The 27901-nt window shown below is 39.6% G+C and overlaps 9 protein-coding genes across 9 annotated transcripts; 3 read left to right on the top strand and 6 right to left on the bottom strand.

The window, feature by feature from the left end:
- Positions 1–486: 486 nt before the first annotated feature.
- BATDEDRAFT_34455 (uncharacterized protein) lies at positions 487–3748 on the top strand (the record flags this gene model as incomplete). Its single annotated transcript, XM_006676745.1, has 3 exons — positions 487–857; positions 929–2996; positions 3619–3748. The coding sequence occupies exons 1-3, from the start codon at positions 545–547 to the stop codon at positions 3746–3748; spliced, it is 2511 nt and encodes an 836-aa protein (XP_006676808.1). The 5' UTR covers positions 487–544.
- Positions 3749–3974: 226 nt separating this feature from the next.
- Positions 3975–5378, bottom strand: BATDEDRAFT_86275 (uncharacterized protein). The gene is made up of 2 exons (XM_006676873.1): positions 4447–5378; positions 3975–4365 (listed from the first exon to the last, which is right to left on the bottom strand). Exons 1-2 carry the CDS (start codon positions 5372–5374, stop codon positions 4133–4135), a joined length of 1161 nt encoding a protein of 386 aa, XP_006676936.1. The 5' UTR covers positions 5375–5378; the 3' UTR covers positions 3975–4132.
- Positions 5379–5625: 247 nt separating this feature from the next.
- Positions 5626–9241, bottom strand: BATDEDRAFT_86651 (uncharacterized protein; the record flags this gene model as incomplete). The annotated part of the gene is made up of 13 exons (XM_006676872.1): positions 5626–5755; positions 5834–5917; positions 6000–6141; positions 6202–6312; positions 6382–6513; positions 6593–6890; positions 7046–7142; positions 7215–7387; positions 7473–7535; positions 7616–7803; positions 7875–8487; positions 8573–8747; positions 8838–9241. The coding sequence occupies 13 exons, from the start codon at positions 9239–9241 to the stop codon at positions 5626–5628; spliced, it is 2610 nt and encodes an 869-aa protein (XP_006676935.1).
- A 421-nt stretch (positions 9242–9662) lies between these two features.
- On the bottom strand, positions 9663–12180 carry BATDEDRAFT_86274 (uncharacterized protein; the record flags this gene model as incomplete). Its single annotated transcript, XM_006676871.1, has 6 exons — positions 9663–9884; positions 10033–10488; positions 10634–10704; positions 10777–11661; positions 11877–11928; positions 12106–12180. 6 exons carry the CDS (start codon positions 12178–12180, stop codon positions 9663–9665), a joined length of 1761 nt encoding a protein of 586 aa, XP_006676934.1.
- Positions 12181–13176: 996 nt separating this feature from the next.
- Positions 13177–14760, bottom strand: BATDEDRAFT_86650 (uncharacterized protein; the record flags this gene model as incomplete). The annotated part of the gene is made up of 2 exons (XM_006676870.1): positions 13177–14549; positions 14652–14760. The coding sequence occupies 2 exons, from the start codon at positions 14758–14760 to the stop codon at positions 13177–13179; spliced, it is 1482 nt and encodes a 493-aa protein (XP_006676933.1).
- Positions 14761–18179: 3419 nt separating this feature from the next.
- Positions 18180–19445, top strand: BATDEDRAFT_36641 (uncharacterized protein). Its single transcript, XM_006676792.1, has one exon. It carries the CDS (start codon positions 18221–18223, stop codon positions 19337–19339), a length of 1119 nt encoding a protein of 372 aa, XP_006676855.1. The 5' UTR covers positions 18180–18220; the 3' UTR covers positions 19340–19445.
- Positions 19446–20110: 665 nt separating this feature from the next.
- On the bottom strand, positions 20111–23064 carry BATDEDRAFT_86649 (uncharacterized protein; the record flags this gene model as incomplete). The annotated part of the gene is made up of 4 exons (XM_006676869.1): positions 20111–21700; positions 21799–22448; positions 22580–22660; positions 22776–23064. 4 exons carry the CDS (start codon positions 23062–23064, stop codon positions 20111–20113), a joined length of 2610 nt encoding a protein of 869 aa, XP_006676932.1.
- Positions 23065–23219: 155 nt separating this feature from the next.
- BATDEDRAFT_32890 (uncharacterized protein) lies at positions 23220–24654 on the bottom strand. Its single transcript, XM_006676693.1, has 6 exons — positions 24598–24654; positions 24271–24489; positions 23906–24186; positions 23676–23825; positions 23528–23588; positions 23220–23432 (listed from the first exon to the last, which is right to left on the bottom strand). Exons 2-6 carry the CDS (start codon positions 24477–24479, stop codon positions 23279–23281), a joined length of 855 nt encoding a protein of 284 aa, XP_006676756.1. The 5' UTR covers positions 24480–24489; positions 24598–24654; the 3' UTR covers positions 23220–23278.
- A 1014-nt stretch (positions 24655–25668) lies between these two features.
- Positions 25669–27801, top strand: BATDEDRAFT_15881 (uncharacterized protein). The gene is made up of 3 exons (XM_006676497.1): positions 25669–25783; positions 25858–27270; positions 27346–27801. Exons 2-3 carry the CDS (start codon positions 25955–25957, stop codon positions 27656–27658), a joined length of 1629 nt encoding a protein of 542 aa, XP_006676560.1. The 5' UTR covers positions 25669–25783; positions 25858–25954; the 3' UTR covers positions 27659–27801.
- The last annotated feature ends 100 nt before the right edge of the window (positions 27802–27901 follow it).

The raw sequence follows: 27901 nt of genomic DNA, 5'->3' as shown, positions 1-27901 counted from the left end.
AATAAACACATGACAAATGTTTAAACAATATTCAAAGTGTGTGAATTTGAATACATGACAAATTAATACAATTTAACAGTTGTAATTTCACACAAATGCTTAATTTAACAGTTGTAATTTCACACAAAAATGCTTAATTTAAACTATTCAAAGTGTGTGAATTTGAATACATGACAAATTAATACAATTTGACAGTTGTAATTTCACACAAATGCTTAATTTAACAGTTGTAATTTCACACAAAAATGCTTAATTTAAACTATTCAAAGTGTGTGAATTTGAATACATGACAAATTAATACAATTTGACAGTTGTAATTTCACAAAAATGCTTAATTTAACAGTTTTAATTTCACACAAAAATGCTTAATTTAAACTATTCAAAGTGTGTGAACTTGTTTCACATTATTCACATGACATTAAATTTTGGATTTAAAGTCCAATTTTTCCTTTCTTTTCTTCATTACATTTCATTCCACTCTATTCTATTACATTTCCTTTTGCTCTTTCTTCTACTCTATTCCTTTCTATTTAAACAAACTCTAATGGAAAACATACCATTCTACATTCAATACCTTCACAACCAACCTGTAAAGGTTGAAACTCATTATATCGGCGAACTAGAAAGAAGAAGGCCACTGACTGACGTTGGTGGCCTGGTTGCAGCAGTCAAACAAGCACTTCCATCGAAACTTGGTGCTATAGACCCTGACGAGCTCACCATCCATTATGTGGTGAATGGGGTGGAGACCAACTACAACTCCTGGGACCCCATTTCTGCTCTCGGAACAAATGGGACTGTTGGATCCAATCCACTTATCATCAAGTCCAGCAGTCGTATGGCTGGTCAAACTCAAGGTATTGTACTTTTATGAAATCAACCATATTATGGATAGTCAAACTCATTATTGTATTTTCATCAACAATAGACACTGCCATGGATGTCGATTATTCTCTAGAAGCCGTCTACAAAAATCTTCGTCAACTGATAAAATTGGATGAAGGCAAAAATGTTTTTTCCACTCAAGACTCGATGGAGGACATTGCTTTGGACCAAGGCATTCTAAACCTTGATATTCAAGGCATTAATGGAGTTCCCAATTTCCTGTACTCGGAAAAGATATATTCCGACGAAGAGAAAATTGAGATCGAAATGCCAGTCGACAGGCTGCTTCAATTCAGCTATAGAAACATTGTCATGATCGGTGTCAGTGGATGCGGAAAGACAAGAACCTGCTACGATCTATGTCGACATTATTGGGGACTGTATTTCGACTGCTCGATTGATCCTGATTTCACTGCGATGACTGAGAAGTTGGCACAGTTGGCACCTGCCAAAAAAACAGAGACGAGTCAACCAGAATTTGAACGCCAATCTAAAAGACTGATCCAGTGTTTGATTTCTGCTCGTATATTTGTTCTGAAAACGCTCCATGAAACAATTCCCGATCTTGATTCTTTTACATGGCTATGCATTCAAAGAAGTAGACGAACTGGTGGGCTTTTTTGTAGAGTATTCGAGCATCTATCTGAGCTTCCTTGGTCTGCGTTTGGTAAAGTCTATCAAGAGTTGAGACTATGGTTCCTAAAAGACGGTCGCGTTATATTTGACGAATCACAGCATATGTTAAGTCTTTTAAAGTCGGGCTATCGTTCAACAAAATCACATCAACAATCCATCACTGCTGGAGAGTTTGATTTTCCTCGGTCGCTGTTTTCGTTTTTGACCAGGACTATTATCCAAGATGGCTTCAACAATATATGGTGCGGAACACAAATGCGAATCTGCACCATGGACTTGATATACTCTTCTGCTGGACTCAAACCAGAGGACGTATTTGTATTCACCGACTTCAACTACTTGAAACCATCCGAGATTTTCAAACTACTATCGATGTGGTTAAGGATCGATATATCAAAGAATATTGATCTTCTTCAAGAAATCTCACATTCTCTTCAAGGTCGCCCGAGGCTTGTTACTTCGTTCCTACACAAATTGATCAACTCGACTGACATCGATGGCTGTTATCGTGGTTATATAGAAGAAATGACGACAAAATCTGGCATGTATTCGCCCCATTCATCATTTTACTGTTTCTGGAAGGACCGAATTGACTGGAGTATCAAACCCATTAAAAATGCCGACTCTTGTGCTGCTGAAACTAGATCGGTATCGGAGATACTTGTCAAATTGTGTATTTCGTTTTCGTTTGGTGATGGTTCGAGTATGTCGTATTCGCCAGAGCTTGATTTGGTTCAAACAGGTCTTGTAATGGTTTCAAAAGTGATTGGCGGATGGCACGCTAGAATGGCAGAACCCATTGTTCTTACTGCAGCAGTAAACTATTTTGCAGACAAAAATACTCCAGTATTAATGGACTACTTTGCCAATCAGCTGTTTTCACCTGTAGGAGTACCAAACTTGTCATGTTCAGAAAGGGGATATATGATGGAGTATGTAATTGCTCTCCGATTCATACAAGGCTGGTGGTTACAACCTAAGCTGAGAGAGTATCTACCTCAATGGGCTATAAATTTGAATATCACAAAACCCATTGGAGTGATTGATTGTCGCTCCAATAAATCGGATGTCAATATGTTTGTACAACAACTTCGTAGAACTAACTTTCCGTGGATTGTTTTTCCACCGGCCAATGCTGGACCTGATTTGCGATACTCGGTTTTCAGCTGCAATATCAAAACGACATCAACGCGAAGCTCCGATTCAGCAATGTACGTTGGCGTTAATGAATGCAGGAAGAATATTGAAACAATGGATCCTAAAAATTGGTACAAGTCGCAGATCCCAGTTCAAGATCAATTCAAAAACGATATCATCAAGTCAAAGTTTATCCATATGCGATTTGAATTGCCATATACAGCGCCATCGATGAAATCTGGTTTCGAAAGTGGTGAGGACGGAGACAATTACATAATATGTGTCGATCTGGATTCTGATTTTGCGACTAATTTTTTTGGAAGTTCTTTTGTGAACAAGTACAAACGGTTTATCAAATCTCAGTTACCGAATAAATAAAATGTGCATTGGCTTACATTATTGTCATTTAAAACATAATATTGTGAATTTAGGACATGAATTTGTCAATGATTGTCAACTTCATGTATACATATTGATGTGGAGTGAACCAGCAACATGCAGTATTGCTGTGTGAACAAGGTGTATATCCTGATTGAACTACCAACAATGGCTATTGCACACAAAGTCACCCAATATCCTGCCAATTGTGATTGTGATTGTATTCCACATCCAATTATAGATTGTAATCAGTCACAATTGCCGTGTTTGATCAAGTAATGGTTTGCATTGATCATGATACCATACATCACGATATTGCCAGATCACTGCACACAAGTCATGATCAATACAAATACATTACTGATTGACATTGATCGACACCATAGATGCAGTCAGATAGCACAATACTGTTGGAATTGAGAGTTTTAGTGTTTCAAGCATAGTGTTGACACCATTGTGACAACCATTATCATTAGTATAAAAGCTATATGATGTAAAACGACATACACCATATCGACTATAATATGATCAATGATATATTTTATTGCATAAATAACCAGTTTTGTTACTATATATATTCAGTCTGCTAAAGTGGCTTCAACCTTGCAAGACCTGTAAGCGGCGCAACACGAACAGTGCTCCTGCTATTGATACAAGTATCGAGCGATCTTCCAAAAAACAAAAGATCAACTGCGAGGTTGACGCAGATTAACCCCATCCTCCGCGAAATCCAAAGCGGAGATGGATGATTTAAAGTTTGAATTTATTGAACCATCTGGAAAGCTTCAATTTTACCTATTTCTGCTTATGATGGTATCAAAGCAAGTTTTGTTCCTGAAACGTGCAATCATTATTCTTTTGAATTAAATGCAAGCGTATCGTAGTAGGAAATAATAAATATTTGACCATTGCCTATTCCACAAATAATAGTTGCAAGATAAATTCAAAAACGATTCATTTTGAACATGGCTGTAATTTACTTCAGATTCCCTGTTAGTCTTACTCGGCAAGAGCGATAAATCAGGAAGCGTACTTTGATCAAGAACAGCTTATCACAGCGACTTCTTAGCCTGTGTATTTAGTTAAAATGGCTAAACTAGGCTACAAATGGTGCACGATTCTCCTTGGCAACCATGTCGTTGAACATGTAGGACGACTTCATCTTTGTGCCAGCTATATCTGCCAGGAAATTAAACATGTATGGAATTTCTGCAACAGCATCTTTAGGTCCTATTGTAACAACAATCATGTTTTGCTTGGCTGGATTAAACTCTTTAAGCGGTTTAGATGCAATCAGCAGACTAATGTTATCCGCTACGACACTGGCCTCTAGATCATTGCATTAATAAAAATATCGGTCAGTCAATGATGCCCAAGACAACCAGTAGCAGTTGGAAAGCAATGACTTACGCTGTTTGACCGAAATTGCAGTTAGAGGTGCACCAGTAGCAGCTACGTTTCCTAATGCAAAAATACATGGATACTGATCGTCCATCAACTGCAAGGTCTTCTTGACAAGAACCAATCCACGACTGTTGAGATGTGGCTTATCTACGGATGTTGCAGGAAGTGTAGACATGGCACCCGAGTTGGGTGTTCCAAACCCAATGGTGAAAATGGTTAGATCAGACTCGAAGGTCTTGTTGTTTTGAGTGGTTAGTGTGTGTGTGCCTGTTTTGATCCCTGCCTGCATGGTCTCTGCTGACTCGCTGGTTACTTTCTCTTCAAGAACAACATTAACACCAAGATCAGTAAGCTTTTTTAAAGCACGAACATGAAGATTAGCAGAAGTATCTCCAAATGCAAGCTGGCTTTGTGAATGAATCAAAACGACCTTCTTGGTCTTGTACATGTATCGGATTTCGGCTGCAAGCTCAACACCGTATGCACCACCTCCAATAATGTGGATCTGGTTGGCCTTGGATACCTGATCGGACACTTGTTTGAGATAGCTTTGATGCTCGGCAATTGACAAAGATAGAGCGGTCCCGACACTCCCATATGAACTCCCTGCAGCATATACTAGATAGTCGTATGAAATATGCTCACCAGATTCAAGAATAACTTCGGTGGGCAGAACCGACACCACTAGGCCATGAACAAACCTGCCCATCTCAGGCTTACTAAAGAATCCCTCCCAGCCAAAAAACTGCTTAGGGCCAAATGAGGCATCCACCAACCCACGAGGGGTGCCAACAATGTTGAACCGTTTTTCATACTTGTCAATAAGAGTGATGCTAATGCCGTTGGCAGCACACATCTTCATCAGTAACGTAGCAACAGTATTGCCACCATAAGAACCACCAACAATGACAATGTTCTTTTGAGCGTTTGACATGTTGAAATATGCAAGTTGCTTGGAAAGGTTTGATAATTCAAATTCAGATTTTAGCTACAATTCGTATTGCGGTGGTGGCAAAACCATTCTGGCCAATCAAATCTAATGCGAAGCCAAACTAATGTATTGAAGATATATTTGGACAGTAAAAGACTCGACTACTGATTCAGCCTTTCCCAATCAAATTCTGCAATCGTTCACTTGTTGAGAATCAATACTCCTGCCAATCAATATCTACTAATGATTTGAATTCATGCATCAAATTTTAAAATCCGATCACATACAGCCCAAAACATGTCATTGCCCAATTCCGCATCAGTCTGCGAAATTACATCTTCCACCTTTTCACATACTCTACTACATAATTCGGATCGAGATTCACTAAATTCAAAAAGTAATTTCAGCTATTTTGAATCTATAGAACAGACAAGCGTGTTGATATGGTAATCATGCACATACCAGAGATTAAAAAGAGTTTGTACTGATACTGTTGCCAAATCCCATTTTTGTTCCTCAGAAGCCTGCACAAATACTTCAAGCAATCTAATGGGTAAAATAAACGTTACAATCTACCAATTGAAAGCAAGTATATAATTACGCAATACTAATATTTAATATCACTTACTTTGTGTCACCATTATTTTCCAAAATAATCGATTTAAAAATCTCTTTATGAGCATGAAGTGTTAAATTCATCAATACTCCACAAGCTTGATATACAACTGCTGCATCTGTATGATCTAATAAAATGGTTGCCAGATCGCATACTATGTTTATCATAAATTAGTCATTGCAAGCATCATTTCACAACGCAAGAAATATCTTACCTCGAGATGCTTGATATCCTCGAGTGTCATGGATGCGAGCCAAATTGGCATACGCTCTGCATGCCTCTACAACAACCTCGGGATTATCATGCATAAGTAATGGCGCTAGATCTAATCAGCATATTGAAATTTTGATTTGTTAAATACAGTAGAGTGAATGGCTCAATATATCAAATTAACAGCACTTGCATTGAATCATATCTGAAACACGCAGGTAAAGACTGCATGTTGGATGGATTGAATAGCTCAAATTGGCCAAAGCACCAGCAAGATTCAATAACAACTCTTCATGATCGACAGTGCTGGGAACTCCTATATACCATACCAGTATAAAAATCAAAATACACGTTAGATTTTAAACTGCCAACTATTAGAAATGTAATAAGCTTACCGAGAATATCGATAATAAAGTCTAGCTCAACCATATCAGTCAGTTGACGACCGCATGTGCCATCAATTGCCAAATTTGCAATCAAGCGGACAAGCTTTACAATCACATCAACTTGTTGAGTGTCAGCATAACTGGAGTTTGGTATATTTTTATTACCGCAAACCTGCTTCAAATATGCATTGGCATATGTACTAAACAGCGAAACGATATCTGCCGAGCTTGCAGCAATCTGCTTGTGATTATCTCCCAAGACTGTTGTCAAGTTTCCAAGGATAAAACAAAGTCGAGCTACGATCGCCTGTGTACAATCATGGACAAACAGTTTGCAGTATTGCTACAAGACGTTAGTAACATTTCTATTTAGATGTGATGAATTGCATTTCACTTTGAAGTGATTGTAATAGTAGCCAAACTGCACTATCAATATATTACTGTAAAAAGCATCAAACATACCAATTTGTTCTGGTATCTAATCAAGGTGCTCAAAAACGAATCAATATTGTCAAATTCTCCCATAAGTTTCGCACCGTCTGGGTTTATAGACAGTTTGCTATGAATTTAAACATGGAGTTAAATCAGCTTTATCACAGCATTGATATCAATCAATGCATGCCTTTAGTACCTTAGAGTTCGGCATACAGACAACACTAGTTCTTCCTCATGAACCAATCCATAGTCACTATTCAATAAAAGACACAGAGTATGCAATGTGGTATGTTTGGAACCCTTGACTGGATTTGAAAAGTTTGAATCAAGACAATTGGCTGATGCCATGTTCCTCAAACAACAGCACATCTATAGTCAAGATCAGTACGCGTTGGAGTACTCATACACTCGATATATTTAAACAAGTTCCAATTTGAATGGCATGGAAACTTACAAGAGCGAGCAACTGGCAAAGTTGAGTATATTCTTGATCACTTCTATTCTTTACATCTGCCTTCTGTTTAATAGATTATATTGATCAACGCAAGGTATTACGTACAAGAATATACACATCACTAATCGTGCCAGCTGACCTACATTAATCAATGTCAACACAAGTCGTCCTAATCGCTCTACCCCCTCAATGCTACCAATGTGTTGATGACTTGTTGAAGAACAAGAAATGTTTCGTAGTACACCAAGGGCTGTAATGACTAAACTGCATCGAGGACCAAACAAGGTTGAAATATGTCGTATGTTTTTTTGGACAAAATCTAGCAAAAAATCTATTCAAACACTCATTTAGAAACATCATTTTAAATTTTTAAATACACGACTCAACTCAGTAATAACTTACCAGCAACCTTGTGCGTTTGAAACATTGCATCGTTTTTATCGTTTTTAGATAGCTGAAAAAGCAATTGACAAGCATTCGTTAGCACATGCTCATCAAAAGTCAATTTCAATATGATTGATGATGCTGCCACTGCAGATTCCGTGTTGTCTGAATTGTGCATCCATTGGATAAGTGTTTGTAAAACTGTTTCTCGCCGTAGTTTGTCCCGATGTTTGTTTAAAAAATGAGTAGATCTGTTTTCCAATACTTTGGATGCTTCAACAGTATTTTTTCCAGTAGATTTGTCGAGTACATTGCAATTTTGATTAATAGCTTCAAACTGAGTAGACATTTTGGATGACCGTGTGACAGGAGTCCTTAACCAATGCATATTTTGCAATTTAACCAGCAGTTCTTGAATGCACACTTTATTTTGCCTGATTGTGGTCTTGGATAGTACTTGAAGCAAAGATTGCCATTCTGGATCCAAATCAGCAGACTGGTTTGATACAAAAATTGAAGTAGCTGGAGCACTGGTGGCCTGGCTTGATGATTTAACTATGCTTGATTTGCGCGGAGAGAGTTTCAAGTCATTTCTTGCTAAATCTGGTGGAGTAGGCTGGCTATTCTGAATCTAAATTAGTTTTAAACATTGATTTAAAAGTGTCAAGTGGTCAGATTGCTATCAAGATCATCGCGATTGAAATACAAAGTCATACCAGAGCAATGTCAAATTGCTGACTTGATGCATCTTGGGTCTTGACTTGATCTGAATGGTTTGAAATATCCTGCTCGTAATCAGGTTCTTCCTCATCGTCTCCATCGTCACTAAACTCTAATGAGGAATGCCCCAACTCCTTTGAACAAGAAAAACTTGGCCGGGATTGATCTCCACTATTATTTATACTGGTATGTTTTTGATAGTATCAGCATAGTGCTTTAAACTGTTTGAAACTCTCATTTTCTTGGAAATCTATCAATTACCTGCTATTCTCTTTTACGGTCGGAAAAACGGAAGGATTGGGCACAATGGGAGGTTGTGGAAAAGAATCTGTATTAAAAATTGGGCACAAGCGATGCGAAATAGGGCTTCTAGGCATTGAAGGTTTGTCATCTTGATGGCAAGATAAACCACTAGGTTTTTTCAAGATAGGATGCTCTCGGTCATTGATAGCTGGTGTGAATGGTCGCGTTGGATGCTGTAATGAAGCTCTAGCTTTAGATATAAGCTCACTAGCAGGAGCATAGGGCAAATGTGCTGTAGAGTAGAATGGAATGGTGCGGGACGGTTTTAGATGAAGTTTTGTAGAGTCTGGATTGCTACTATGATTTGTGAGGGTTGAACGTCGTGCCCATGGTCGCCGTTGAAAATGCTCCACTGTAGCCATTTGCGCAAGTTTCAAATTATTAACAAGGAATTCAAGTAAGTCTTTAAAGAATGACCAACTATTTTACTGGATACAAGTCAAAGTATATTCAAGTTTACTTGAAAACATTCAACCGATCCCACGCGACTCAACCCAGTCGGCATATTCATTCCTGAACACGACCTGATTGCATACTATTTCAACAGACATCTGGCAAGTCACTAATTTTAAACCCTGAATCTCTTAAATAGCCTTTTAGTCTAAATACAACAACAAAGAATTCAAATGTTTGAAAAAGCACAACTAAATGACTTTATGTTCTACATCAATCCCAAACAGTCACCTCTGGACGAATACAACACTAAATCCCAAATATCAATCTCCTCAAAACAAAAATGCCAACTTAATGTGTTGGTACCACATTCTTGCCACTGATTCAATCTTAGACTGCTTGTTTATCAATCTGAACCCAAATGCTACGACCAGCAATCACGGTTTCATTGAGACTCAAAGCACGAGTTGCATCTTCTTCGGTTTGAAAACGCACAGTTCCAACTCCCTGAGACCTTCCAGTTTCCGGATCTATACGGACATTGGCAAGTTGCGGCTCTGCCACACACCTAAATATATCCTTGAGATCTTGCCATCTCATATGGAAGGGTAACTGAAAAATGTACATTTAAAGCAAAGTACAAAGTGGCAAGTATCAAAACGCACAAATTAACAAAAAAATAAATGTAGCTTGACATAAAATGCTGGCATCAGGCAATCAGAGACTTTAGGTTACAGCAATACAAGTATAGCCAACATACATTTCCAACGAGAACTTGAGTGCCTTGCAAAGCCTCTGGAATACCCCGACTTTCATGACTGCCGAATTTATCCAAACGAACTTCAATTTTGCGACCACGAAATTCGGTACCATTTAATTCTTTAATAGCCTTGTTGGCATCCTCCTGCGTAGCCATGGTCACAAATCCAAAGCCACGACTGCGTCCTGAGCTACTTGTGACAATTTCTGCTTTAGTGGGAATACCGACCGATCGAAATAGATCCTTGAGCTCCTGCCAAATCACGCTGTATACAAGGTTGCCAACAAAAAGAGTAATACCGCTGTTTTTCATTGCATAGTTTTCACTTCTATTTCCATAACCATGCTCATGTCTGATGTGACCAGTATCGTGCTGACCTCCGTATTGAGTCAATGGTGCTGGAGAGTCTAGTCTAGTAGTTCGGTGACTATGTTCATGATGCTCACCTTCTTTTGACTAAAGGGTTGAGGTATACACAAAGCATCAGTTGATAACCAAGAAATGAACCATACGCAAATCAGCTCAAAATTGCAAATCGACATTCGATTCATACATGAGCTGCATGGTAACCAATAGCAAACAAATCAAATGGCAGACTTACTGCTTTAAAAACGTGGCGATCTTCACGAACTTCCAGTTGGCGTCCAGATAAAATGTAACGATTAAACATTTCTATCAAAGATTCAAACAAAATCAGTTGAAACAATAATCACAAGCATAAAAAGTTGAACTCGAAATACTTACGAATGGCCTTTGCGGCATCTTCTGGAGTAGTCATAGTGACGATCCCAAATCCACGAGATCGACCAGAGCCATCTGTTGGGATATGAGAAACGGCAACATCGCCAGCTTGTCTAAACAGATCCTTTAAATCCTGCCACGTTATAATGAATGGCAGATTTCCAACAAACAGCGTGGTACATTGATGCTTCAAACCTGCATTAGTTTCGGTTTTGTGAGGTTGTACTTCTGTCGAGTGTCCAGAACAGTCGTCATTGGGATAAACTGCGTGATGAGTTTTCAAGGAGGGTGAAATACTGTCGCTGTTGTTGCTGTAAAATGACGAGTCTTGAACACCAGAGGGAGCCACAACACGAGTTCCAGAATTTAAATCAATTGATGCAATGGCATCACCCACGTCAAACGTCTGCAAAGCGTTGTAGTCGCCTATCGTTGAATGATAGTCATGATCGCGTTCAGAATTCCATCCATGAGAATATGAATTGGTTGTGGGAATAGCAGTGACAGAATGATACGTGCCTACAGCACCATGACCATGATGTGCTAAAGTAGCAGAATGCAAAAGAGTGGGAGCGGCCAAGGCGTGGGAAGCAGTAGTATGTACAGCTTCTTGTTTATATGGTTGATGCTGATGAGGAGAATTATTCATATGATACTGGACACGCTTCTTGGTGAGAAAATTATGACCATCATGCTGTTCGCTGCCATGACCGATATTCGAGCGATTGACACGATCTATGCGCACCTCAATCTGGCGTCCTTTCAATTCTAAACCTTGAAATTGAGTAATAATCGATTGGGCAATTTCAGGAGTGTCACAATATACAAGACCAAAACCACGAGAACGACCATTCCCATGACTCATAACCTTGACACTGGTCACTCCGGCTAATGGAAAAGAAATTGGTTGTAATCAATCAGTATTGAATTAGAGCAATAAAACAATGGATTTGAACACATGCACATCAACTTCTGCCACTTGTAGTGATAAAACCAGATCAAAACGACATGTTTTGATACTGAATCCATCACAGAATGTGCATGCCGCTGGAATCCAATTTTTGGGTCAAACAAAAAGTATAGTTTCCATGCTAATGGCTCACCAGTTTTATTAAACACATCTTTTAGATCCTTGGACTGCATAGTAAATGGAAGCTATAGAATTTGGAAAATAAAATGAAAGCAGGTATTGTATAATTAGCACCACCAAGATATTAGACGAGCATCCAGCAATCGCAATTCGTTGAAAAGCAATTCAAGTGAACTATCTTGTCAAACAATAGTACATGGATTGATGCAAATAGTTCAATGTTGAATTAGATACCAGCATACATTTCCAATAAAAACTTGCCGGCCAGCAACCGGTTGATCATTTCCATGATGATGCATCAGACCGCTTGACTCCATTTCCTAAACCTATCGATAGCGGTATCAATCAAGCTGAATTAGCGTAGTAAAGAGTATGGTTGGATATAACTAGGGAGAATTAAACCCAATGCAATGAATATATCAGTTTCATCAAATAAGAATCAAGGCTGCATATCAATATTTAAAGCGACTTGAAGAATCAATGGGTTGGAGTAGCTTGAAAATAGTACCAAAATAAATATAGATTGTAGACAAGATTATGGATGATTCTACTGATCAATAGTCTACCAATGCATCGCACTCTACCTCCTAATCGTCACCAAACCACTGCAATCGACAGTCTGATTTACAGCTGTATTCACGTAAAATGAAACTTTTATATTTATCCTGCGGTCAGAGCCTCTATTTTGATCGAATAAAAAATGGTCAAATATTCGTTGCTTTCTTACTGCAAATTGGCTGCTTCAACATTCTCGATTCCTTGTGTCTGGAATTGCTCAACAAATACATTTTTTACTATACCAATTCTCAGCCGAGTCCAAGAATGAACAATACGGAGGAATGTAACAAAACTTTGTCTCGCGCCGTTTGTCGAATGGTTGATACATCATGTTTAATCAAATAGCTGCCTTGTGGAATGTAATATTGTCTAGAAAGTATTGAGTATTGTAACGCTTATTGCCCCCTTGATTAGTCTCCAAACACAACGATCGTCATATGATGGCTGTTGTGTTTATTGAAGAGTCGAGGATGAGTATTCATTTCTAATGATAAAGCGCAACGAATATTTAACCATTATTTATTTTAAAGCAAAATAAAGGTAATCATTGCAAGATAGATACAAGAGTGTTCCATTTTACGTGAATACGGTTATAAATAAATAATATTCCAGATGCCACAGCAAGTGTAGCATAAATAAAGACTAATAGGTTTAAAATAGGAATAAAATAAGAAATAATTAGAAATATTAAACCGAATCACGAACAGTTCAACCAGGTTGAGCAGCCTTGAATTTGATATTTAAAAGCTGTCTGCTTATAATGTGATGAATCCAGTCACGGCCAAAATGGAGGAGAATATTAAAATGATATGGTCAATGCCATATTCGCCCAGCCTGGAAGTTGCCTTGGATGTAATGATTGATCCACCATGTGGATAGTATGATTGATCAATGGTGGGGACAAGTGGTACATTCATGGGTTGTGCTCCAGAAGCAGAGAATGGAACGACTTGACTGATAAGAGGTCGGCCTGGTGCATCTATAAGAACTTGAAAGGGATTTACCTGACGACCAGAGGCAATTTGGATTCTCAATTCTTCGCATCTTACTCTGATGCTCTCACATAATGTGATGGCGTTTGGGTTTCGGAAATTCATGGACAGCCATTGCGCAGGTAGATTTTGTGGACATTGATTCATGGGAGTGTATCCGGCAGGAGGTTGGAAAGGCTGGACAAATTGTTGGAATGCTCCTGACCCCATGTTACCACCAGGAGGAACAGAAAGACCTGTATTAAATCCACCAGGAGGAGCAGAAAAACCTGTATTAAATCCACCTCCGGACTGCATGGGATCATTAGGAAGAGGTTGAGAGAATCCAGGCTGAGGTGGAGGACGATTGCCTCCTGCACGAGGATTAGAGTACTGAACGCAGAGACTTCGCAGATCGAGCACATCAGCCAAAACACCTTGGAAACCAGAAAGTGGGCTGTTTAAGCTGCAGGTCATATTCATATGATCAAGACCTCCAATCTGATATGCACTATCGGGGCGATAGTTGGCCCATCCTGCCTGAGCATTGAACCACATCCAATCAATGTGTCCATGATGGGCAAAGAAGAAGGGATCAAGAGGACTCAACATGGACTGCATTTGACCATCCTCCATAGGACCACCACCAATCAAAACATGAACTTGGCCATGATAGAGCTCAAGTCGTGGAGCATAAAATGCAAATCCACCGTTAGCAATGGAATCGGTGTACATCTGTGAGTAGGTGTCAGTTGATGGCAGAATACCACCGAGATTGGGGAATTGGAAATTACGAATGAGTGGTCCGTTGGTAGACCTAAACGAGACATCGCTTAGAAAACCATCACGAACAGGTCGGCCAGATCTGCCCAAGTATTTCCAAATAATAGAGTTTGTGGGAGCTGACCATTCACTGGCAGAATCCCAGTAAAAGAAAGAAAACTCGGGATTGATGGCTTGCAACCTTCTTTCGGTCCATGACATGAACATTCGATGCCAAAACAAAAATTGGCAGTTTCCATGAATCATGCTAGCAACACGATTATGAAGTTGTGCACCTGCTTCCCAAATACTATACCCACTACCGTTTGGATCTGGCATCATAGTAGCTTTACGAATAGTCTCGGTGTAAATGGTCCAATCTCTTTCATTCATGTCTAGAAATTTATGATGCATTAAAATAAAGGTTCAAGTATTGATTAGTCAGAGCACAATATGAAGGCATTCAACATCATTTATTCAAACGATTGCCATCTTACCATAAAGCTCTTTTCTAACTGTAGTTCTTGAGCATTGTGCGACTACCAACGAGTTTTGGAAGCCAATTGCAAAAGTGGCAAAGGCTGCCATCGTCTCAATAATACGCATCTATAAAGTATATAATTACCTTGAAAAATTTTGGGCAAAACTGCTACTTATGACCTTCGGAGGCACCCAGATAAATCAAGTACTCTGTGTAGACTGTTCATGAATCAGAATCAGGTGTACATTCTATCGCGTCGCTACACTAAGAGCAGATGTTCACAAGGAGTGGCATTGAAGCAGCGTCTGGCTTCGGTAAATCGGCCCATTCAAATATTGTCACCATATATTGATGCTGCTTCAACAACACCAGGTGTTATTCTGTGGTCGACACAGACCATAATTTGACAGCCACTATAGCGTATATCCTCATGACATGGAGTACTATTGGCAATACAGTGCATGTTGCTTACACGGCCGACATTCGTGTAAAGTAAAACATTAAATGAGAGCACACTATTCAGTGAATTTGGCAATCATTTGATGACACTAGCTGACTATTAGTATTTGGCATCCTTTAAACTCCCTGACAAATTTTACTGGCCCTTCTCGATGCTCATTTTTGTATTAGCTAAACGAGTGCTCACATCACATTCCTGATAAATCTCACACTTGCTCAATTTTCAATCTTTCTTTCCTAAAACCAGATACTACAAGTAAGCATTGGATGACTAGTATGTAAACAGCAGTTTCATTTCTGGGATATGCAGTCTGTTTTCTTGAACTAGAACGCGAGCGTACAAGATTTTAGAATACCACAAAGGATTTGATTGACAATATCAAAAGTCGAATCAATATTTGCATTGCAATGAATGAGTATGGATGAATATGGGCTTAAGCTTGTCAATCTTACAATACATGGTTATGCCAAAGTGGAGAAAGGGTAGTCCAAAACTATAGCTTGACTTTGTGAATCATGATGAACGTTGTGTACTCGAGAAGCAGCGCAGTCAATTCTAGCAAGGCTGTAAATATTGCTGTGTAAAATATGATTCAATTGTTGGTGAATGTTGGTCATTCCAAGTCAAAATCACATCTTTTTTGTGCCATTACCCAGCGCTATAGTAAGCTATCTAGTGTTCCTGGACAAGCCAAGCTTGAATATATATATCTCAGTATCAACTAGGACTAGCAACAGAAATGGTGGTGAATAAATGGCAAAATGATTAACTTGTGTAGTCATCTGCACATGCACGAAAGCTTAATATATTGATTCCGACCACAACTAAATATGCTGGCGTAGTTTGATTCAGCCAAACTAGCCTACTAGTCTGATGTAGTTTGTTGAAAACTAATATGGTAGCACCACCTTGGTCTAACGGTCTTATTATACAAGCCTACAGTATTGCCAAATTACTCGAGTTTGAAAAAACATGCCAGTATATATTCTATGCACAGTCAATCGAATATAAAGTATCTCAGCAATCTAGCATATCGACTTGGAATGCCATTTTAAAACCAGAAAACCCATTAATACGAGTATTCTGAATCAATAATATCCAATAGCTTTAGCTTGAGCATTTTATTCATAGCGGCATTGACTTGAATGTAATCATCACTGGAGTGAATGCATGTGATTATTGTATCAACTCACCTATACACCGAATCAACCATAAGCATTAGGATAGGCATTGGCAATTAGGAATACCTGCAGGATGAATACATAATGTTCCACTTTACGTGACTCCCTTTAAAATGCTGGCCGCCCTTGGCTTATAATAAGCTTTAAAGTTGATATATCCGAATACTTGTTTTGAAACATGATCGATTCAAAAACCAATGTCCTTGATCTATCAAGAGCGGAGTAATGCGCATCAAATTGAATTGTATCTAAATGTGGAAATATTCAGCGCTCGTAAATGCTAGGCTGCCGAGCAAACTGCCTTGACAAGTGATGGTTTAGCCAGTTGTGTAAGCCAGGTGGCTATAAACTCTCCAATAGACTACCAACCCATCATTTTTGGGGGGCTTATCCGGTGGGTTTATATCGATGGGATGGCTATTCAGAATGATACAGATGTTTTAACTCTGTTGCGCAAGAATTTCTGGCCAATGAGATACACTTTAAGCTCCAGTGCTTTATAATACTGGAAAAATAGCCTCTGCCTCAGTACTATGGTGTGTGCTGGTAAACTAGCTCAGCATTTGGTAAATATGCCCCATTCAATAAGTTGGAGCATATAGGTGTAATTGTTTGAATCCCTGAATTCAAATTCGCAAAATAATGCTTGTTCAATAAAATAGGTGGAGAAACTTATGAACATCAGGAATAACTCTCATATCAAATACTATTCAGTAGTAGATTCATACTATGGACTTGACCCGTGTTAAGGATGTGGCCAAGACTCGGATTTTGTCAAATATCCTGCCAGTTACTGCAAGATTACGGCCACGTGTTGCTTCACTTGATCAATTACTACATCAATATTGATCAAGTTAAACTGTATCCTACAGAAAAGTTTAGATGTACAAATTGAAACTAGACCATTGATAATAAACAGCACCATTAATTAAACAAGACACTACGCCACCATGTATTGCAATAGTATGACACGCCTGCAACAGTTTTTGAAAGTGATTTACAAGATCAATCAAACCTAGTGTTTTTGGCCACATGAGGATCAGCTAAGCAGCTATATATTCTAGAGTTAGGGATCTCATTCAATTATGTCAGGAGTATCTTTGTTCTCATGGTTACGAATCATTAAATAATCACTATTTGACACTCTACAAGTGGCTGTTTACCCGCCTTATCGCCACATCTAAATATGAGCGCATTATATCCAGTGGGTGACTTTGCTACCTCAAGAGACGATGATGGATAAACTACTATGGGTAGCGTCAAAGTAGGAAAAGGCAGTGTAGAGCGTCAGCCCCAATGCATTTTTATTTACGTCACTGATTGGATAGTGTGATATTGCTGGAGTTTCCAAATTAAGTAGGGTCGAGATGCCATTCGGATAGATCCAATAGTGGGAAAATATGTAGTTGCATAGATTATGTTCATTAGAAACACACCTAATCTTGCATTAAAGCAATATATCATTGACCTTGCTTTAACTAGCGACTTTGTGTCCAAGTGATATGCTGTCCCAGTCCAAGCAATTGCATTTCACAGCTAGTTTAATTAAGCTTTGGCCAAACAGTTGAATAAGGGCGGGCTGTTGATAGCTTGGTGTTGGATAATGTATTACATAATTCAGGGCGTTTGCTGCTGTGGATGCCAATTGACCTGAACCTATGGCAGTATGTATACTATCAGGATCAATACCATAGCCTTTTAACTCTGCCCTTTCATTACCAATAGCGGATTTTTAGAACAGTGGTCTGACCAAGCAGTGGTGTTGTTAGAGTGAGCATTCCTCGGGAAAATATAAAGTGCTTGGTATGCGCATAAATAGTTACGAAAAACAATAGTCTGCCTATTCCCATATAAAAGCCAGTTGAATATCTCATGTTCCCCACATTCAATCATTTCCACAATCAGCCTCCCCACAACCAGCCATACCTAAAATAACGTACTTGAATGTTTCAAATAAAAATAGTGCTGACGTTGCTCCTGGTTGGAGCCTTTGCAACTGCCAACCCTCAAGCAGATGCCCATAACGGTCATCTGTACGCTCGAAACTGTCTTGAAGACCAGATTGTCAAGTCTGAGCAGCACTTGTTTGCTCGTGATACGCAGCATGCCGAGTTTGGATACGAAGGTAATCTTGGTCCTACATTTTGGGCAGCTCTTGATCCTTCGTACACGACATGCTCGACTGGAAAACATCAATCTCCAATTAATTTCGAGGATAGAAGCATGCTTCAGAACCCACCCCATAAACTTACTTTGAAGCAGTCGCTCAATAGTCTCTCAGTGGTAAATACTGGTCATACAGTACAGTTCAATGTTCCTGCTGGTTCCGGGTTTTCTCTCTTGGTTGGTAACCAGCCAAATGTTCCCCAAAACGTATATAACCTTGCGCAATTTCACGTCCATCTTCCGTCAGAGCACCACAAAGGAAAGCGACAATATGAGCTAGAAGTCCACTTTGTGTATACCTCTCCTAGTGGTCAACTTGCAGTACAGGGTTTTTGGTTTACTTTGTCACAAACCGGATCAAGCAGCAGCTTTCTTGCTTCTTTGCTGAAATCCCCACTTCCTAAAACGACTGGAAGTACTGTTTCTATCGGATCTGTGGACATGTCTTCGCTAAATGCAGGACTCCAAAGCCCTCGCGCTAAGTTTTGGAGTTACAGTGGAAGTTTAACTACTCCTCCATGCACAGAAAATGTTGCCTGGTCTGTGTTGGACGAACCCCTTCTCATGTCTGTTGGGCAGTATCTAAAGCTTAAAGAATTAGTGCTTTACAATTCGCGTATTACTGCTCCTGTTGGAGCTCCCAACATGATTCCTCCAGGCTCCTTTAATGCTGCCGGTTTTTCTAGTACTGAAAATCATAGCGGAAATTCTGACAATGAAAAACGAAGTGGTGACTCGAGCAAACCAGAAGAGCTAAATACGCAAGCCAAGGCAATGTACTCTAGCCAGGCTGGTCAGGTTTCGTCGGGTGCATTGTCGCGATTTGCTCGTACAACGTCCAACACCCTCATGCCAATAGGAGTTGCTCTTTTCTTTGGAGCCTTTTTTATGATATGATTATAGTAACGCTTCTCTCCTTATCTACATCTGTATCTCAACCTACGGGTTTTTTACTGTCACATTCACGTAAATGAAACTGAATAAATATTTCAGAATATACACTAAGCAACTGGTTTTGTAAAATAATAATTCTTGTCAAGTTGACTCGACAATATTGTAAACTTGAATTTTAGTTTACTAATTGTTGTACTACTTTTTGTATATGTGGATGAATATTTGCATCACAGTTGCAGTAGATTTCATGTCTGTTTAGTCCTAACCCTTTTCTACAAACCAACCACCATTGGAGAATTGGATGAAGACAACATCCATATTCCTGAAACGTTTGATTTCGGGTTTTCAAACTAGAGCGCGAACTATACGAGTTTTAGGATACAACAAAGTAGAGTTTGAAAGCAGTCGAACCCAATATCTGGATTGCCACGAGCTTGATTTCAAACTTGCGACTGTACAATGCATTGCTATGTCAAAAGGGGATAATTTCAGTCCAAAACCATGGCTTGATTTTGTATCATATGATGGATATTGTGTTTTGAAAAAGTTGATTCTTGGTAGGAAAGCGCGCCGAATGTTTAACCATTGTCTATTTCAAAGCAAGAGGCAAGATAATGTTTTATTTTACATGAACATGGTTGTTCTTGCAGTGCCACGCTTATCTATTTCCAGTCTTGATATGTATGCTTTTTACTGGTTGCTGCATAAGAATAAACTTTTTTTTTTGATTTGGGATTTATTAAAAATTGAATTTACATTGTGAAAAGTCCTAGCTTAGTTGGGAGTGCTATCAAGTTCCTTTAATACCCGATACATCATGTCTTTGCTTGTCCAGTATCCAAAATGCGCCTTCATTCCGACCAGGTATTGATGTACCATGTTATCAATTACCGTTTCTTGAACGAAAAAATCTAGCCGCTCCGCAGGAACATATTTCCTCTTGGTATGCGAATTCAGCGCATGGCGCTGAGAAGTTGCATCCTTGAGGGTATCCTCACAATGATCAGACTCTGCACCATCAATTTCATCATTTCCCCCTTCGCTATCAATGTTGGATTCGGGTAAAATATCGCTACCATCCTCTACACCAGATTCCAATTCCATTGTGCGTTGGGTTTGCTTAGCGGCTGCAACAAGTTCGGCAGTCAATTTATCTCCCATTTTTCTCACATTAGAAATAACAGTGGTTGCACGATGTGCTTTAGTTTGGGCTGATTTGGACAAGCGCTTGGGTGATATGGGTTGTGGTTCAAAAAATGCTTCTGTGGCATGGCTTTGATTACACTTGTCAGCAGTATCAGCGCAATCATGCTGTGATTGTGTAATGGGTATCGCTTTTTCAGATACTGGCTGATGTTGTAGTGGGGTTGATGCACAAATTGGCGAAGTTTTTGGTAGAGTGGGTGACAATGTGGAAGAACTCGAAAAACTCCGACGAAGCATATCCGTAAAATCTTCCACTGCTGCGGTAAATGTGAATGTGCTTTGGCTTGGTGCTGAAGCATTTATTGCAGACTGTTCAGTTAGAGTGACCATAGGCTGCTTTTCAGATTGAGGAAAAACCTCGCTAGATATGTGGCTTTGATCGTTATCATCATGACATTGAGTGAGTGATGATGCTTTTGAAGGATCTCGACCGAGTTTTGAAATAGGGGTTCGAATAAATCTAAAAAGCGTATGCTCGGTTTCTGTTTTGCTGCAAACATCGTCTTCGTGAGCAGTATCACATTGATCAGAGGTATTTTGTTCCATTTCATCATGCTCAATAACTTGCACATCAGTTTTACTGTCGTTTTTGGCCAGACTCTGCCGCCAAACAACGCTTCCATTCGCTGCTTTTTCGACAAGCTGTTTTTTATGACAAGGACTTTTGGGTTCATCCGAATTTCTAAACTCACTTCTTTTTTGATCGTCGTCGTCCTCACTTGCACATGTTTCACCAAAAGATCGCTTTCGTTTATGCGATGTCAAGCTTAAATCCTCCTCGCCAGCCCAATTGGACACCATGGAATCGTACATGACAGACAGTTGCTCTCGTGCACGAGTGAGTGCGGGGATAGATGGAAGTACAGGCAGTGGCAAATTGATGGTGGGAAGTGATACATTTGGAAGAGCAAGACTCGAAAAGGTTGGGAGTGTAAGAGATGGTAAGCTGCCGGTTACATTCATATACGGAATAGAAGGAAGGTCTGCAAATGTAGGAACACGAACGCCAGATCGCATCGCAGATAGATCCGGAAGATACGCAGAAATAAGCTCTTGATAATATGAAAGTTGAAATGCACGGTTGCTGGAAGGTCGCTCAAGGAGTACTGGTGAGATCTCAATGTAGCGTTCGTCCAACAATGGCTCCATCCGATAAGCCTTGGATGAAATCAAAAACAGTCACGTATAAAGAGCACAGTAAAAATGTCATTTTTAAAATCAGGCACTAGTAGTACATATGGATAAGCCAGACATACCATGGGATCATACAGATGGAAAATATTTAAAAACTTGATCTTTTTGGAGATGCGATAGTGGTGTAGAGACTGACCGCGCATTACCAATACAGCAGGCAATGGAGATCCAAGTGTAAACAGCAGCGCAGGAGTAAAATCAAGCCTCGGGTAGATAATTTCAAAGTGGGTTTCATGATGCGATCCTGCCACTTGGGATGAATACTGACTATTTTTCTGTATCTTGTCATTGGCTGGAGAAATGGATCGAAGCACTTTACTTTCATCCTGTAACTGGTGTGCATCTGGAGTTTGCTTTGAAACTGGCGCACTATACTTGTGGGACCTTTGTTTTTGCTGCTGTCGCCAGTGCTCCCAAGGGGCACCAGGTTGATGGGCCAATATATCGTATGTAATAATACCACCAAGAGAATGGCAAACAAGAGCCACTTTACCTTTGAAGTCTGGATATTTTTTCATGAATGCTGCATGTGCAGCATTCAGACTCTTGGTCACAATATCTACAAGAGTCTGCCCATGAAATGATGTAAAATAATAGAGCACATCTGCCAGAATATTGTTGTTGATTTGGCGCAAGATTGAGCATGTTGGCAATGTAATTGTTTTAATCCTTCGATCGACTGTATCTAGCCCATGAAGCACTGAATGCCATTCTATGAAACCAAGATCAAAACCAGTATATCAAATAAAATTAGAGAAAGGCTTGATGGAATTGATGCGTTTTGGGAATATGCAACTGTAGCTCATAAGACACAACGATTTAGATTCAATCCAATGCATTTACCAACACCAATCCATTCGACATTCAATGACTTGTCTATAAACTCTTCCAGTGCTGTTTCCTCGCAAGTTCTCCTAAGCGAAGCTACTGCAAAGATTTAATGTCAGAAATAAGCGATTACAACTGGAACAGATTCAGCTTAAGCACATGCATATCCATAGTAACTATTCAATGAATTGATATTCGACAAATGGCTTACAGTTTTCTACAAACCGCCCAGTACCTTCCCATTGCTGACCCATGCCATGCACTACAAAGCAAACATGATCTATCAAACCATAAAAAGACCAGATACAGTCATGCATGAGTGAGTCAGATTTGCTGTTGATGACAGCAGTCTTTGATATACAGCCAGTAAGAATAGCAAGCTTTTTACCAGGAGTTGTGGGTTGATCATCAGAGATTTCCGTGCTGCCATCGACACTTTCATCACTAGCAATGCTGGATGTAGCAACATGACAACTATCAAATGTATCCGTTGATGTCATAATTGGTTTGTAATAGAAACAATGGAACAGCAATCAAACTCGATTCATCAAACTAAAAGCTAAGCCAGCTCACTAAACTCATCAGATCCAATCTTGTATACAAACTCGATGGTTTCTATCGATCCGCTACACAAATACTGTTGCATTCTACTAATGACTGTTAAGATTACCACAACCTTCATTCAAAAACCTCAAGCTGGTCCCCAATCTAAAATCAGGCAGATGTGATGTGTGCTGCAGCTTCAGTCAATTGCGGCTTGGACTTTTCAATAACCTGCAAACACTCTCCAAGATTGTTTTTCCATAGCAACATGCGAGACTGAAGCAGCTTCCATTGTGGGACTCCAAATACACGTTGGGTTGCACGACTAGACAATGTTGATGTAGATTGTTAGTTGAAAGCAGTCTTGAACTGCACATCCAACAGCCAATCCTTCAAAAATCAAAGCGTTCATATTCATACCTGACCAAAATGGTTTGTTTTAGCTGATTGATCTTGGCATCTACAAGACCTGCACGAATTGCTGTTTTGATACCATTAGTGTTGGATTAATCGATATAAACAAACATAAACATGGCCTTCAATTGATCAATACTCGAACAAAACTCACCATCAATAACCCAAAATTCGACATCATCCTCTGACACATCAAGTGCTTTTGAAATAGTAGAATAAGACACTTCTCCCTGCAAGTGTTCAGTCGCAAGTGTAGCAAGTGACAGAATACGCATTTTTCGAATATTGGCATCTTGTGAAAGACCTACAGATCAACAGTACAAGCAAGCTGGATCAGCAATCCAAATACTTTCAATTCATACTACAAAAACAATCAATATTAACCTTGTTCTCGCACAAATTTGGGGTTTTTGGTAACAAATGCTTTGTATTTAGTAAGCGACTGATCAAGAAAGATCTTGGCAAGCTCAAAGATCTTGGTAGACCCGAGTGCCTGGACAGCAGTCAAACTCAACACATCCTCAAAGTTGAGCACTTCGGGGATAGATATGGCTTGAACAAGAGCCTTGACAGCCAAAGTGTTGATTGATTCTGTATTGACTTCTTTGGTTAAGCCTTGGTATGTGTTAAGGTAGCGCAAGAGACAGCTCTGTGCCTGAATCAAGCTATAGACGAATAAACTGTAAGATCTCGCAGTCTTTAAATTACGTTTCTACAAGTACAATCCGATGCATTGCATAATCACTAACCATGATTCTGATTTACCAAGCTCAACACTCAGCAAAAGATAGAGGGCACGACGATCAACAAGAGTTAGTTGCCATTCAGAAATCCAATCTTCAAGATAGGTAAGTGTGTCAACCACTGCATCCAATTCATCGCCTGCTGATGCAACCTGGACAATCGTCTTGTATGTCTTGAATCTGCCGTATGAGGTGGATTCAAGGGAATTGTACATGGTCGAAAGGCTAGACATGTTTAATAATTGTAAATGTCAGCCATAGTCGCAGTAGTAGATCAGAATCTATAGGATCGGATTATCTTGAAAACACTCCAGAAATCTAAAATAAACTCACATGGCTAGATGGGTTGATGCTTGCTTGGGATCTACTTTTGAAAATCCTTTAAGAACAAGATCCAAGGCTTTGTCTAGTTGTGTAGTATCAGATATACCGCATAATAATGCAATAACCAAGTTCATAACACTCTCTGGATTGAAAATACCAAAACCACATCCCGCAAGTAATTAAATAGTGGTTGGCAATAGTCAAGCATGAATAAATTGTTAGTAAAGTAATTCCTGATCCGGACCATATTTATCGGTAGCAGTCCAAGCCATTAATCAATGAATGCTTTACTTGAATCAGCAATCTACAATAATCAAAACTACACTCACCACTCTCAGCCAAAAGAAGCAATGATGCAGTCTCGGCAGCAAAATAAGATGAAAGCTCAGCTGTTTTTCCTGCATCATTCAAGGCAGTAACAGTATCTACAAACTGCTGACCAGCTCCACCTTTCTGCTTTGCGATCAGATTGGCGAGTTGCAGAATCTATTGTATAATAGTGGAAAGTTCATATCAGAAATGCGATGTCGGTTTCTAATCTATAAAAGTGAATAGTAAGCCATCATACCTGCTCAGAAGAGATGAATGCAAGTTTGCGGATAGTCATTGGAAATAAAGAAGTTGCTGAGCAGTGGGGAAAAGAATTGCAATTGTTGGTTTGAATTGTCGATTTTCAATTTTGCAAAAAAGAAAAATGTCGCTTGTAAAATTAGATGTTAAATCCAAAGTATGCCATTCATCACATTCATTTTGCATCGGAAACATACTCGAGTAAACAGGAATTCACCAGTGTTTCACTAGCGTATCCAAGTAAAATAAATCAAGAGTCAATGTAATAAAAAGTTGAATATAACAAAGATTGTTTATTGACAATTCCAATTGTCGGTTTGCAGTAACAAACTTGAAGATTTGACCATTTTGTTCCAAAGACAATCGTTGCAGGATAAATACAAATTCCACTGCGTGAACACGACTGACAATTTGGCGTCAATTCAACATTGCGCACGTGGTCCAATCCACTGTAAAAGTGGCTGGAAAACTGCTTTTTGGTTTCAACAAAAATATCCAAATTGGAATCTTGCTGAAACTACTATTGGATTATCATTACCATTGAACTGACTACTATTGGGTTATCATTACCATTGAACTGACTACTAATCAACTAGCTGGGTTTACTGAATTTAGTCCACCATTTGTATGTTATCAATTGATGCTGGATATTCATGTATGCATTGACGTTGTATTAATCATCATTTATTATCGAGTTAGTTTCCAACCAACTCTTCTCATCGCACAACACACATAGAGGATCCAGGCGTACTACTCCAAAGCCAAAGAAATCCGCATAAGTTTTCAATTCATTCAAATGACTCCAGTTATTGCCAAAGAAGAGTCAAGTTTCTCTTCCGCAACACCAAATGGTGTTACCAACCATGCTGCCAATGGTGTTGCTAATAGCAGTACGCCATCCATTACTGTTCACTCTCCGAATGTGAGGTACACTCCTGATCACATTCTGTCCAACTACGTCTATCGAGATGCTTCGGTTACAACCGATCCTTTGACAGGCAACATTTCTGTGATGCCTGTGGAAAAGCACTACGCATTCAAGGTCGGCCGAAAGTTGCCCAAAATGGGTTTGATGCTTGTTGGTTGGGGTGGAAACAATGGATCTACTTTGACTGCATCCATTCTTGCCAATCGCAAGTCCTTATCCTGGCATACCAAAGAAGGAATCCAGCACTCCAACTACTACGGATCGGTATTTCAAGCTTCGACCGTCAAGATTGGTGTTGATTCGGCCACTTCCAAGGACGTGCATGTGCCGTTTTCGGCCCTTCTTCCCATGGTCAATCCCAACGACATTGTTCTTGGTGGCTGGGATATTTCTTCAGCCAACATGGCCGAGTCTATGGAACGTGCCAAGGTTTTAGACTGGGATTTGCAACAGCAGTTGCGTGATGAAATGTCTGCACTCAAACCACTTCCTTCGATCTACTATCCAGACTATATTGCTGCCAACCAAAAGGACAGAGCCGACAATGTTCTTTCTGGAACAAAACAGCAACAGCTGGACCAGATTCGCTCAGACATTTGTGACTTTAAACAGAAGAATGATTTGGATCGTGTGATTGTTTTGTGGACTGCCAACACTGAGCGATTTTCCGATATTCTCCCCAACGTCAATGACACTGCCGACAATCTGTTGAATGCAGTCAAGACCGGTCATTCGGAAATTGCACCGTCCACTATTTTTGCACTTGCGTCGATTCTTGAAGGGTCGCCTTTTATCAATGGATCGCCCCAAAACACATTTGTGCCTGGTGTGATGCAGCTTGCTGAGCGCAAGCATGTGTTTATTGGTGGTGACGACTTTAAGAGTGGGCAAACCAAGATCAAGTCAGTTCTGGTGGATTTTCTTGTCAATGCAGGCATCAAGCCGGTTGCCATTACCAGTTACAACCATCTTGGTAACAACGATGGAATGAATCTGTCAGCACCACAGCAGTTTCGCAGTAAAGAGATTTCCAAGAGCAATGTTGTTGATGACATGGTGGATGCCAACCATCTTTTGTACAAGAATGGGGAAAAGCCTGACCATATTGTTGTGATCAAATACTGTCCTGCCGTAGGCGACAGCAAGCGTGCTTTGGATGAATATGTGAGCGAGATTTTCATGGGGTAAGCCAATGTATTACGTGCAGAGTATATAGAAATGCACATGTGATAGTATTAACTTGAAGTTGATTTAAAAAGTGGCAAAAGCACGATTTCGATCTACAATGTTTGTGAGGATTCCCTACTTGCCTCTCCGTTGATCCTGGACTTGGCTTTGCTGACTGAGCTGTTCACTCGGATTGAGTACAAGACTGAAGAAACCGCCGACTATGTTCCTTTCCATTCAGTTCTGTCCGTGCTGTCGTACATGCTCAAGGCACCAGTGGTTCCTAATGGAACGCCTGTTGTGAATGCGCTTTCGAAACAGCGATCTGCGATTGAGAATATTTTGCGTGCATGCATTGGTCTTGCACCTCAGAGCGATATGACTCTTGAACACAAGTGTTTTTAGAGTGTGGCAGATTGATTTGATTGTCTATTCAGTCTACTGACCTTGGATTTTGCCATGTGTTTCCGTGTGTTTCCATGTAACTCCATGTGTTTAGCAGATTGAAATGATGGACTTTGATAATAAACTTTGCCAGATTGCAAGACTTTTTGGCTGGTTGGTTCAAGCAATTCTGATTGCAAGTTTATGGGCAAATTTGGCATATTGCAAATTTGACCAATTAAAATCACCAAAATTTGACATTTT

The sequence above is a fragment of the Batrachochytrium dendrobatidis genome (assembly GCF_000203795.2).
Source record: "Batrachochytrium dendrobatidis JAM81 unplaced genomic scaffold BATDEscaffold_2, whole genome shotgun sequence".
In the NCBI taxonomy this organism is placed as follows: Eukaryota; Fungi; Chytridiomycota; class Chytridiomycetes; order Rhizophydiales; genus Batrachochytrium; species Batrachochytrium dendrobatidis.
The sequence above is the reverse complement of the archived record's forward strand: the minus strand, read 5'-3'. Positions and strand labels throughout refer to the sequence as shown.